The sequence below is a fragment of the Mesoplodon mirus genome, assembly GCF_964341445.2.
Source record: "Mesoplodon mirus genome assembly, chromosome: 17".
Taxonomy (NCBI): Eukaryota; Metazoa; Chordata; class Mammalia; order Artiodactyla; family Ziphiidae; genus Mesoplodon; species Mesoplodon mirus.
The window spans coordinates 47972766-47986852 of NC_138993.1; the positions used below are offsets into that span (position 1 = coordinate 47972766).

Here is a 14087-nt window from a genome sequence, read left to right on the forward strand (position 1 = left end):
GGATTTACAGTGTTACACCTTTCACTTAACACAGACTACCTTCAAATGATACCACAACTCTTCACACACACAACAGTATCCTTCCTTCCATCCTCCCATTTCTGTGCCTACTGCTGTTACTCATTTTCCTTCAATATATGTTATAACGTATTGTTATTATGTTTGCTTTGAGCAATTTTCTTCTAAAATTTTTTTCATCTTTTCTATTTGCCTAGGTATCTGCCATGTTCAATGCTCTTCATTTCCTTGTGTTGACCCAAATTCCTATCTAGTGTCCTTTTACTGCTACCTAAGCAAGTTCTTTCTTCTGCCCTGAATGGTGCCTGATAAGAAGTCTGATTTTTGTTCCACTGATGTCAGGTATATTTCCTCCTTCTCCCCTGGCTGCTGTTAAGACTACTCTTCGTTACCTGTTTTCAGCAATTTGATTATTATACGCTTTGGCGTGATTTCTTTTGCTTGGGGCTGAACTTGGGTTTGTGGGTTTATAGTTTTCATCACGTTTGGGTCATGTCCAGCCATTTCTTTGTTCAAATATTTTTTCTGGCCTCCCCTCCTCCTGAGAGTCCAATTGTACATATATTAGACAACTTGGGATTGGTTCCATAGGTCACTGAGACTCTGTTCCGTTTTTAAAATTTTTTTTCTATATGATCAATTTTGATCAAATGCCAAGACATTGTTACTTTTACATTATTGAAGGCTAGATCTGTCTTCCTCTGAGACTGTTGGATTTTCTTCTGGCACAAATAAGTAACTGGCAGATCAGTCTGATCCTTTCTGTCATGGAACTAATTCAGCCCTATTACTAAGCTGTGGCCCTTCTGAGACCTCTACCAAATGCCCATGTATGAAAAGGTCTCTCCCATATGGTTTTTGTGAATTTTATGTGAAATCCAAGAATCGTTCCACCCGCTGTCATCCTTGTTCTTTCCTTGCCTTCCTCCTCACACAGGCAGATCATTACTTAGCAAAACCCTTAAAGGGACCAGTTTGAAGATCCCCAGAGCCCTCTCTTTGTACAACCCCATCCTCTCTGTTATTGTTCTCTTTAAAAATTAATTGCCTTGACCTCTCCAAATGCCAAACCCTGCCTGCCTAGCTCGGTGTGACTGTTAGACCCTCTCTGGGTCCGCCCTCCCTGTTTGCCTCCAGGCAGGAGGTTGAGGCAATAGTAGCATCACCCCCTTTCTCGTCCCACGTCCCAAGGATCACAGTCCTTCACTGCCTATTGTCCAATATGTGAAAAGCATTTAATGTACTTTGTCTGGTTTTCTAGTGTTTATGGTGGGAGACTGATACCCACAGCAGTTAATCCCTAACAGTCAGGAGCAAAAAGTCCTCCAAGGGCTACATAAGATTTTTTTTTTTTTGCGGTACGCGGGCCTCCCACCGCTGTGGCCTCTCCCGTTGCGGAGCACAGGCTCCGGACGCGCAGGCTCAGCGGCCATGGCTCACGGGCCCAGCCACTCCGCGTCATGTGGGATCTTCCCGGGCCGGGGCATGAACCCGTGTCCCCTGCATCGGCAGGAGGACTGTCAACCACTGCGCCACCAGGGAAGCCCCATAAGATATTTTTGTGAGGCACTTTGTAGACTATGAATCAGTATATAAATATCAGTATAAGAAAACACACCTAGATATAGAGAAATATACACCTCATGCTCCAGATTTCTTTTCCTGATTCTACTACAAGGACTAGGACATGAAGGAGAACACAATCATTCATAAGCTGAAATATTTTGGAAAGGTTAATTTCCCCCAAATCAAAATTACTCAGAGCATGAAATTTCTTTCAAAAATGTTCCTTTTTACAAAGCCCTGACCCTGTGCAAATGCAAATAATGCTTGGAAAGAACAGCATTTCACATTCTCCTCAATTAATACGACTGCAGTTAGAACTGGGCATCTGTGGATACCAAGAACTAATGCTGCACAGAGGGTCAAGGGTGTCTGGATGGCAGGCGGAAGGGAATAAAGTTGAAGGAGAAAGTACATCACTAATGGGAAAGCAGGAGGGCAGAATTATCAGCTTCATAGCTTTGCCCAGGGCAGGCCCCGAGGGAAAGGATCTGCCTGCCTGCTATATTTCCCTTGGGTACTATCTGTAATTACTATCACAGCTCATTGATTTTCAATTCTTTCTATTAATACATTTACTGGCCATTCTGACATTATTAAAATCAGTCCAACTCTGCTTCTACAGAGGAGGACAGCTCTGCCCTAAAATATGAGTTTTGCAAGTGCAGATATTTTTTCCTGCTTTCAAAAAAAATAATGGTCTTCTTGTATTAGCGATAACATAGCTTCTGCCGCATGCTTTTCTTTGAAGCCAGGTAGTGACATGCAAAGATTGGACTACAGATCAAAAGATCTCAAGTAGTGGGTCATCCGAGAATATTAAGTGATAAGCAACATCGAATGTCTAAGATAATTCTACCGATTTACTAGCTATGCTGGCCCCTGTTCCCACAGTAGAGGGGGTAATAATGAGGCGCTGTGGAAGGGAAACGCAAGTGGCATTTTTATAATGCCTTCTCGTGCTCTTCTGATAGTCATTAAAGTAACACTGCCTTACTAAGCCTTGACACGCTAATGTATATTAAATCTTCTATGTTAAGTTAAACACAGTGGTTTACTGAGGAAAAAGAAGTTAGACGTGTTGTGGAGTTTTCTTCTCTAAAGCCACTGAATTTTAATGTACCTGCCTGTCTCCAATCAGCACTGCATAGCACACATGTAGGTTCAGCTGCAACGCTTGCACCTGTTTCTCTTTGTTTATCAAACCTAAGGATTGGCGGCTTTTCCAAAATGGCACCTGTCTCGAAATCTCAATTCTGCCATTGACACTGGCTCCCACATACAATAAAGAGCATCCGAATTGATCGCTCTTTGCTGAGCTCTGCCTAAGCATCAGCTCCCTGCGCTGGGAGGATGAGGAATAACGAGAAACAAAAAGCATTAGCTCTGCTCTTAAGGACGTGACAATACAGTCGCCAGAACGGCGCTAGTTCTCCTTGATACAGAAACGTCTTCAACACCTTGCTATGAATGTCCTACTGAACGGTGTGCAAAAGCACTGCAAGCCTCCAGGGGAAAGAACCACTATTCTCTTTTGTCCTTCCTCTAAAATTAGAGCGCTCAGAGATCTCTGGTCCGACCAGGGCTGATATTTTCTGCTAGGAAGCCATGGAACCATACCTATCCGCTGCCATACCTGTCCCCTCCCCAGCTTCCGGGCTGTGGTAAGCGACCTTAGGCCGTCTCCCACAGTGTAACACAGAGGGGTCTTTTATCACCCAAATTACCAACTGCTCGGAACACTTAAAATGGGCAGAACATCCCATCTCCTTCTCTCTCTCAGCCACGCTATTGCCACTTCCCTGTGCCTACAAGCCCGCGGATCAGGACTGCACCTGCCTCTACAAGAGGAGAGAGAGGAGGAGAAGCCAAGGGCTCCAACACCCTTGTGGTTGGAGGAGGTCCGCTCCATCCCTGTGGCAGACCCCTCAGGCCTTAGAACACGAAGAGCGAGGGTGACTGAGTGAGGAATGATTCTTTCCCGTCTCCTTCTGACACCTACCTATTTTTCATATTTTTATTGAGAGAGCTTTTTTAAACATTTTACTTTAAAGAATTTCAAACATATATAAGATTAGGCAGAAGAGTTAAACAAGCCCCCTTGCACCCATCATCCAGCTTCAGTAATGATGGAACCATGACCAATCTTACCGCATCTCTATCCCCATCCATTCCACCCTCCCCTTTTATTTTGCAGCAAATCCCAGACATCGAATTATTTCATCTGGAAATATACGAACAAGTCTTTAAAGTATGCGAACTCAGACTCCTTTTTTTAAAATTATGGCCAAATAGCATTATCACACCAAGCGGTACCACTCCTGTGTTAAAATAATAACTGATTTCTGGCTTCATCATTCTATTTTTTTACGTGATAAAATCTAAGCAGAATTTGCAACATTCCTCCAGATACGCTTAAATAAAAATTAAAATAAAAAAACAAAGCTTAAGATTTAAGATTTACCTGAAGTCCTCTCTTAGCATTATAAATGAATGCAGATGTTGAAACCTCTACTAAGTACCTATGAGAACTGCAGCAATGGAAAGTGAAGCAACGGGGCCCTTTATCATCCTATTTTTCCTCAAAAGGAGAACATTTCTTGAGCACCCACCACATGCAGTCAGGCCCCTGTGAGGCTGGATGGTTCGCTTCACTTCCCAGGTTAGGAGGAATAGGTGGACAGAGACAGCTGAGGAAGCATCTTAACTCAGGTCTGTCTCACTTTAAAGTCTGGGCATTTCTACTTCCACACACAGGCAGTTTCATTGCAGTATCACTTTTAGACTCATCACTGGAAATGCGTTCTCTCACTCCATGCCTGTTACCAGAATCAAAGACCGTCAGACTGAATTTGGAAGGTCTCGTCTCTAACATCCCCACTGCACAGATGAAGACATAGAGGCCTGGAGATGGGCAGTTCCTTCCCAATGCCGTTCCAGCTAGGGAGCTGCAGGGCCAGGAATAAAATCATGTTTTATGTCTTTGAAGTGGTGCCTGTTCTCTGCACACCGCCTTATCTCTGGGTTTACAAATTCTAGCATTCCTCTTCCTGCTTTAGTCCTGGGCTTAATAACACCTTAGAACATCCAAAGGCTGAGAGCACATATGAGAAGCTCTTATAACAGCAGGACACAAGCACCAAAGGTCACAGACAAAGTCACTCCACCACTCCATGCTGTGCCCCTGAAGTATATCACAAGAGCACACGACCTTGCCATGGACCACATTGCAGCATGCGCTGTATTACCAAGAAGGCTGAAGAAAACTTAAGTCACGTTTCAGGAGACTGCAATAATGATTGACTTCAATACCACAAAACTAAGGGTTCCAAAGAGAAGTAAGGCACACAGAGATGGTCTGAATTAGCCACTTATCTATCCAGTTCACATGGCTTACAAGATGAAGACTGCCACCAAAGGGAATCTATTATTTCCAATACTTCCAATTCTTATTTTTAGGTTCACAACAGCCCTATGAGTTAGACAGAGCAGGTTTATAAGTAGCTATTGACTGGTTTCATATTTTGCACCATGCCAGTTACAATGCCTGGACAAGTTTAATAAAGCACGTATTTTCTGAGCACTTACCATGTGCCGGGAACTACGAGAAAAACACAAGGAATAGTTCTTGCCCTCTGAGAGCTTATAATCTGATTAAAGAGATAGGACCACATACACACACCACAGAACTATTTAGAGGATGAGGCAAGGCAGCCAAAACTTTTCAGAGAAGAGAAAGCAGAGTGGCCAACCTCCGCCTGTTCCACAGTCTTTCTTTAAGCTCTGAAATGTGCTCATCCAGTCCTGAATTCCTTGGAGAGAAGGGGGCACATGCAGAGACCAGCTGACAGCTGAAGACCTAAGGGACTATTTAGGACAAGAAAGAGAGAAGGAGCAGATACCTTCATGGTGCCCTGAGACAGGAGGTCCATGTAAAGTAGCAGATCTTTACAATACTGCCTGTAGCCTGAAAGGCAGACTAACTTTTTTTCCCCTTAACGCTGATGGAAGAGTCTCAAAACTAGGTTTCCAGAGTGATTACAGAATCCCACTGATGCACAAGCTTCAGGCTTTCCCATTCACTGTTGTGATGCACAGATACATTTCTATAATTTTTTGTCCACTATAACTAACATCTCGTCTTTTTCAAAAGCCCGTAATCACACATGTGATGATTTTAATGTCACCAATATGTTCACATTTTCTTATGAAGAATCAAACTTCAAACAGCCTTTAATACTCAATGAGGAAAGAGTTCTGTAAGACGGAAAACAAGAAATCTTCAGAATTCTAGCACTCCTTATCTAAAAATAGTTCTGAGATTCTGAAATTACACAGTATTATCACCCATCCCATCATCCCCAATAAAAAACTCCAGTAAAGGGACCAAAAATAAAGTTCACTAAAATTCAAGATTTCAGCTGTTTAAAGAAGAGTTGATTTTAAAGTATTACAATGAATTGTGTTCTATAAATAGTTAAATCATAATACATTTCATTAAACACCGTGGTCTGCTTCTCTTAACGCTTTGCTGTAAAAGAGAACAAAAGTTTGCGTGTCATATACTTAAGAAAAGTATATACGAGACTAAGGAAAAGAATTAATGAAGTTTCTATTCCCCTCCAACATACACATTCTAAATTAGGGTTACAGTACCAACATCAGCTCCATTCACAAAGAAGAAAACTGATTTTAATGAACAGGCATTAAGTAAAACCTAGAACCTACAATTTTTCCTATCCCTATTTGAGGACAGAAAAATACTTTCTATAAATAATGTGACACGAGTTTCTTATTCACACTGTAAAACCCCTGGGAATATTGGCTTTTGTTTTTTGTATACTTAAATCTTTCACGCAAACCTTACCTTAAAACTGAAAAATGATAGTAAAGGAGAGAGAAGTACCTAGATATTCTTAAAGATTCCCAGGACTGGTGACAACAATGCACTATCCTGGCTTTGCCTAATAGCCCCGGTAACACATTCTGACTGGTTTTCTGTACTTTTCTGCCTCCCTCCAACATGTATGACTTGAACAGATTTACTGTTATTTAAGTTGAAGAACATACTGTGAAATAAAAGCGACATTGTGAAATATACCGTTTTCACTTTTCCATCAGGCTGCCTTCTCCAAATAAGATGTTACAGTCTGTATGTTTTGTTAAACTTAAACATGGGGTATGTAGGAATTTATTTTATTAAACTGAGGCTAATGCATTTAGATTAAGAAAACAGAACTCCTAAGACATAAAACACATCCTTCTGTGGTTTGGTTAAAAAACAAAGGTAAAGAACCACTTAGTTTGGAGGATATAGAGTTTAACTTGATGAGTGTCAGGCTAGAAAATCCAGGTGAACACATGACTTTTTCTGAAGGTTTGTCTACAATTGAACAAGCAATTATTAATAACGAACACATAGTCTTTTCTTTCATGATGCTCTACTGCCTAAGTTTGGGGTTGAATCTCTGTGAATCAGTCATTATGTCACGCAGACTGTGGGGTTATGTTTTCTGTTGACATACTCCACAATGTGCATTTCAGAGCTACCACAGTCTACGCTGAACATAAAGATGAAATGATATGCTCTACGTGATGGGGGTCTGTTTCAGACACTGACTTACACGGAAGAGAAATATATTATGAGATGCCATATACCCTGCCACACAGTGCTCAGGAATGGGGACATTACTGGAGAACCCTCTAAATGCAACCGTCGAGATCCCTGCCCTCGAGTGTCCTCATTACAGAATAATTTTGGTACATCAGTATCCTAACCTCTTGAATGGGGTCCCAGAAGAACTCATGCGTACTGATTGTTGTAAGAGTGAGAGTTTATTAACACTTAAATTTGATTACTCAATTAGAAAACACTGCTAATGTTTTGTTTTGGTTTTTTGGAATAAGGGATACACAAAGAAGATTAAATATGTATTTAATTGATGTCCTTTTTGCGGTCACGTGTACTTGCCTCTGTGATGCTGGTTTAGTAAGACAGGTAGGCAGTGCTTTCTCCCTTAAATACAAAAGGTGGTCAGCCAATGCTGCAAGGAATCACATCGCGCTGATTATGACTTTTACTAGTGAAGCTATAGATGTTAACCATTATAAAATCACCCACATCCTTTTTAAAAAATCTAGCTGTGTTCTTAAGTCCTTACACTTTCAGTAGCCATAGATGGTCAATTTGGCTACGTTATTGCTCAATAAGCTTTCTTCTGCTTTTATGTGCTTTTCAAACTCACTGACCTAAATTTCATCAACTATAAAAAAGGTAAAAACAATGTCAAAAGAGAAATCCATCCCCAAACAGTAACATTCTCATACCTGTACTCTGTAATTTCCTAACTCAGGAAGAACCAAACTATCTTGACACTGAGGTTAGAGACCCATCTTATTTTTTTAATACTTCCTCTGTGAGTTGGATTTGAATTAGCTTTCCAAAACATTCACCAAATCAAATAAAGCCGTAGGGTCCCTATGCCTTCCTAAATTCAAGAACTTCTCTTTTCTAAGTTAGTAAGATTTGAGATTGCCAGTGGGTGAGAATCAACCATGGTCTCAGATGATTTCTACTCAAGAGAGAAAAGCTGAAGCAAGTGAAAAATCAGAAGTGTTCTGCAAACCTTAGAACACTCTGGAGGTAAACACTGCCACTCTCCTAAAGAGAAGGGGGTGGGGCATGGTCGGAAGCTTCTGCTTACCCCTTGTTCAGATTCCAGAAGCTCTGTTTTGACTCTGACTGCCGGCATCCCATCAAGCATTAGCATTCTGTTCTCAAAGGTGTTGATATTCTGAGAATAAAAAAGAGAGAGAGGGAAATTCAGCTATAAAGCATTCAGAAGAGGACAGCTGGTAGCGTCTGCCTTCACTGTAGTACATTTAGTACTGCTCACCTAATTTTTTTAACAATATAGTATAATTAAAGGAGAATATCAGCATAACCAATTATCCCCCCCTTCTGAACTTTCATTTGAAATAATGACCAAGAACTTGAATTAATCAGTCTGTTTCTATGACCCCCGGGTTGGAGGTCAGACGGTAATAAACTGGAGTGAGGCCACCTTACATTAATTTATACGAGGCCGGAATAACTCATCACACTTGCAGTCGTGGAAGGAAATACGAGGCAAGTTTCTTTCTTCCTTAGCTCTGGAGGTTGTACTGTATACAGAAATTCACAGAGGAAAAGACAGATCAAAATAATTTATATACTCTCATATTACTGTCAAAGTCGAAATAATTTTAAATACAAGATATAATGCTGGACAGTGAATCCCGGTAGCATGGTATATCTGATCAAATGAAAATTTCTACCTTTCAATGGCAAAGATCTCCTTTAAAAAGAACTAACATCAATTCTGGATTAAGAGTGAATTCTTAAGCTGAAGCCATAATCAAAGAATAAACTCCATTTAACACCTCTTGAAGGGAAAACCTTACTTCTATTGTGGCTCAATGGAATTTCAAACATCTATAAAAAGATGAAATCAGGGTTATTTTTTGACTAATTTCCACAGCTTCGGGGATTTTCTGAAGTCAACAACCTAGGAAGGGAGTCAGAAAGACACACATCAGTGCTTGCTTCGGGCCAAAATCAGGCTCATGTTTTAAAATGTGTTGAGAATGCCAACTTTACCCTCAAATACTGACTAAACCAAGAAATCAAAATGACTAAGTTTGACTGAGTTTTTAGAAGAGTGTCTTTGCTGTTATAGAATGTAACCACGTGACACTAAGGTGGTCTTATTAAAAGAAAAAGAGAGACATTTCTAAATGTTTTGCCTACATGGTGACAAAGCTTAATATCACCTCTAAACCTTCAAGTTTTTGCCATTCATAGAGTTGCTTTTCTCCCCAACAGACGGTTAAATAAAAACAACTCTCACTTCAACACATCATAAATTAAACGTCTTTATTACCAAATAATACCAACAGAGTGCAGTATAGTGAAGCTCTAATTATTTCTCCCATTTCTTGACTCTCCTTTTTGTTTAAGAAAAATACTCTGAGAAATACAATGTATGGGGCTTCTTATCACAAATATTTGCTCAGAGAAATCAACGGCAAGAAGGAAAAGCAAATTTACGCCAGAGCTAACTAATGGGCATTTAGAAATCCCATGCTACCTAGTCCGTTAGGTAATAAAAAGAAAAATTACTGTCATGTTCCTCTCTTAGAAATGTACAATATTATTAAAACTGGCAGGACACATCATTGTTTTTACATGTTTGCTTTTGACTTGTCCATATTTTGGGGTGATTTTTGCATCCTAATAGCTTAGAACACAAGGTATTACTGGTGAGCTCAGTGCATTTGTTCCAAGCTTAAAATCCTTTCACGGAGGCTGGTGGGTTGTTTACCTATCAGGCATGGACCTCAAATCCCAATGTGTCACTTGCTTCCATGCTTGGAAGCAGCCAGCTTGGTTTGCCACCTCCCAACCTCAGGAAAGCCTTCCGGCTGCCAGCAGCCCTCAACTGCCTGGCCTTTCACAGCAGCATGGAATCCACCCTAACAAAGCCTCCCGTAGGCTGTTTGGTTGGTAGACAATGAAGGATGAGTTGATACTGCTTCCTACCCCGGAGGAGGTCTTGCCCAGATGGAAAGGGAAGAAGATGCCTTGCAAAGGAGGGGAAAGGACAAAGAGCGATTCTGGAAAGGCAGGTTTAATGAACTGTTAGAATCTGATTAGAGGCTAATGTCCCTTTTAGTGCTTTGTACCAATTTACAGCTGATAGACTTCAGCCGTTTTCCTCGCTGGCTGTGATCAACCCATTCATTAAAAAAAAAAATGCAAGCTAACCAGAGACTTTGAGGTTAAAAACGGATAAATCATAAAAAGCTGACTGGGTTCCCATGCTACTTAGTACATTTAAATATCACTGTTTTCATTATAATTTTTGTTGTTGTTGTACTGGAATAATTCTAGATGTGTAAAAGACAGGGTTACACTTCAGTTTCATGTAAAAGTGAAATAATTAAACACATTTTCAAGCATTTTTTTTAAGAAATGGAATTTGCCCGGGAAATATTTCTCTTTCCCTGATTTTTCCAGGATCAGCACAGCACAGCCATAATGAACCCCATAAATAACAATGTTCACAGCTAAGGAACCCAATCCTCAATTATTAAACTCTTGCAACTAGTGCAGATTCGATCGGTACATATGCCTGAAAGTTACACTGTATATACATGAAGCATAGTAATCTCTGCATTCCTGATTCTGACCTTGTTTAGCATAAAGAGAAGGGCCGAGCATCACACCATATTTCAGACCATCGAAGAAGGTGTGTGGTTTTTACAGAGCACATGGTAATTGTACAGCATTGAGGACGTAGTCCTTGGAACAAAATATGGATAGATTTCTCTCTCTAAGCTAAAAATCAGATACATACAATCTCAACTGACTTCAGACTTTAAATATGTAATAAACTCTAATAATTTAAAATTGCTGTCAAACATATCTTGTTGTGATCTTGATCAAAACGCATTTGCTGGGGAATCCAATAGCTCAATTGATTCCCAAGAGGCAAATAAGATTAGTCATCAATTTTAGTAACATGGTACTCTTTATGTTGTAACAAATATTTTGATATTATACAACCCTATATAATTTATGTATATGTGTTTATATTCATGTACATGTATCTATACACCTATGTTACTTATTTCATATGAGTAAACTGTATCAATTACAGCCAAATTTATCATCAGATTTATTAGCTGGCTGTTGATCAATTACATGTGCACTGGATGAAAACAGTACTCTGGATATTCCTATTTCCCAAATAAGATTTGGCAACACAGCAGTCCAGCTGATAGTAGCTCTCCCAGTCAAAAGCAGTATAAACACAACTGTCAAGAGACCTTCATGATGGCGGAAGAGTAAGACGTGGAGATCACCTTCCTCCCCACAAATACATCAGAAATACATCTACATGTAAACACAACGGTCATCAATCCTAGCATCTCACAATATTCTGAATGGAACCTGCAGGAAGGAAAAGGATTGATGCTCAATAATCTCTCTCATAAAAACGTAGAACAGGGTGTGGGTGACTTTCCAGGGCAACTACTACAATCCGCCCTCCTACTCCCAGAATGCAAGTCTCTTTCCTCTCCCTCCTCCAGACTGTGCGTCATCCACTTTGCACAGCCGGGGTAATAAAGAGCCAGCTAGTGAACATTCAACAGACCAAAGTTTTCAACAAGGCTTCCCTTCATAAGCCAAAAATATCTACTGGGATTTGTTCTGATTTCTCAAGATACAGGACATATTCACTTAAACATATTTCCATCTTGAATCTCCATGTTTGGCTACAGGTAATGAAAAATATGAACTGCCCTCACCCCTACCCGTGTTATGTTCAAGAGTGATCAAAGGGACATATGAGAAGCAATTCAGGATTCACTGCATCGAATTGATTAAGGCATGTTCAGAAAAGATTCTTAATGGGTTATAATGCAGGCATACCAATTGGTTAAATGCATCATCCTCTGAGTACTTTTTCCTACAGAAAAAGCAGAAGAATCAGATTATAAGGAAACTCGCCTTTTGCTTGAAAACCACTTCATAGAGAAGTCAATCTCTCCCTTCTTGACTCACTTCTACCATAACAACAATAAAAACCAACAAAAATAACAATTGTTTTCCAAGCCTGTATGCCAGTTCAACCAATAGGTCCTTTCTTCAGAGAAAACGTAAGTGTTGTATACTACCCCCAAATTTGTGCTGAAATGCAAAAGAACGAGTGAATCCCTGCTCTTCATAAGGATCAACACACCTAAGAGATTAGAATTATGCCCAGCCAACAGCTTCCATTATCTACTGTTATGCAACAATAGGTAGCATAACTCAACTACCATTTTATTATTATTTTGCTAACAAACATAATAACAATACCTACTATTTGCATATTTATTATGGACTGGACCCTGTGCTAAGAGACGTGTACTCATTCAGTCCTTACAGCAACCCAAGAGGTCAAGGCTTTATCATCCGAAGATGCACAAGGAGGTTAAACTGTCCAAGGTCACATGATTAGTAAGTGGTGCGGCTCGAGTCCAAACCAAAGGAGCCTGAGCCCAAGCTAAGCTCCCAACCACCACAACCCTCTCTCCCTTCCTCTCCCTCTCCTTCTCTCTCCATCTTCCTCTGTGCGCTCCCTAAATCAGCATGGAAAAAAACATGAGCACCTTATTATTTTTTTTTTTTTGCGGTACATGGGCCTCTCACTGTTGTGGCCTCTCCCGTTGCGGAGCACAGGCTCCGGACGCGCAGGCTCAGCGGCCATGGCTCACGGGCCCAGCCGCTCCGCGGCATGTGGGATCTTCCCAGACCGGGGCACGAACCCGTGTCCCCTGCATCAGCAGGCGGACTCTCAACCACTGCGCCACCAGGGAAGCCCCATGAGCACCTTATTGAAGGCCCCAACAGAGGAGCTCTGGAATCTCAGTCGATGGTTCCTCTCAGGGCTGAACTGATATAGTCACTGAAAGGAATTAGCAACTTCTGGTCACCGGTGAGTATCAACAGTTTGGGGAATAACAATAAAAGATCAAATAAGCCCCTGGTTTCAAAGCTATTTCACTTTTCTTTCTTTAAATCAATCTTTCAACATACTTCCTTAGCTTGATAAGATTATACATTCCTATCGTAGAAATATCTCGTAATTAATTTAGCAAGTCAGTCCCATCCTGAGTTCAACATCCAGAAAAATCTATGGTAATCTCATCTGCTACCCAGCGTTTTGAAAATATTCATATCCTAGATGGCTCATTCAATATTTTCACAATAGTTTCAAGTACTTGGATTATACAGGAGCTTCATCTTCGACCTTTTATACTCAAAAGAGATACATTCGGGCCTCACATTCAATTTATAAGTGCTTATATTAAGTGTGAAATTATATTTTTCTAAATTCACATACCCTCACACTGGTAAGTCAATTCTGTAGAGGGCATATGCATAATTAAAGTACCTCCGATGGTACAAAATAAATATTAGTTCAAATGTTGACTTTGCAGTTCTGGCCCAGGCTTTCATCTTCCCTTGCTTTGCAGCACAGGAGAGTGGATACCACACTGATGATCATATTTTACTGGGAGAACTAGGATCCAAACTATAGACCTACTGGGACTTGCAACTTACATCCCCTTCAGTGGTTTCAATGATCCATATATACATTATTCTGAAATATCTGTCATCAGTCTCAAAAACAAAACCCTTCCATAATCACCTCACATTGAAACATGGAATTGTGTCTTTCATAAGAATTGGTAAAAACTGGGCTTCCCTGGTGGCGCAGTGGTTGAGAGTCCGCCTGCCGATGCAGGGGACACGGGTTCGTGCCCCGATCCCGGAAGATCCCACATGCCGCGGAGCGGCTGGGCCCGCGAGCCATGGCCGCGGAGCCTGTGTGTCCGGAGCCTGTGCTCCGCGACGGGAGAGGCCACAGCAGTGAGAGGCCCGCGTACAGCAAAAAAAAAAAAAAAAAAAAAAA

The 14087-nt window shown here is 40.8% G+C and overlaps 1 protein-coding gene across 3 annotated transcripts in view; it reads right to left on the reverse strand.

The window, feature by feature from the left end:
- Positions 1-14087, reverse strand: part of KLF12 (KLF transcription factor 12) — a 461550-nt gene that overhangs the window by 247890 nt on the left and 199573 nt on the right. For all 3 annotated transcript variants that reach the window (XM_082601894.1, XM_082601896.1, XM_082601895.1), the window contains one exon: positions 8286-8375. In XM_082601894.1, coding sequence (XP_082458020.1) covers positions 8286-8375 — 90 coding nt within the window. The remainder of the gene's footprint in view (positions 1-8285; positions 8376-14087) is intronic.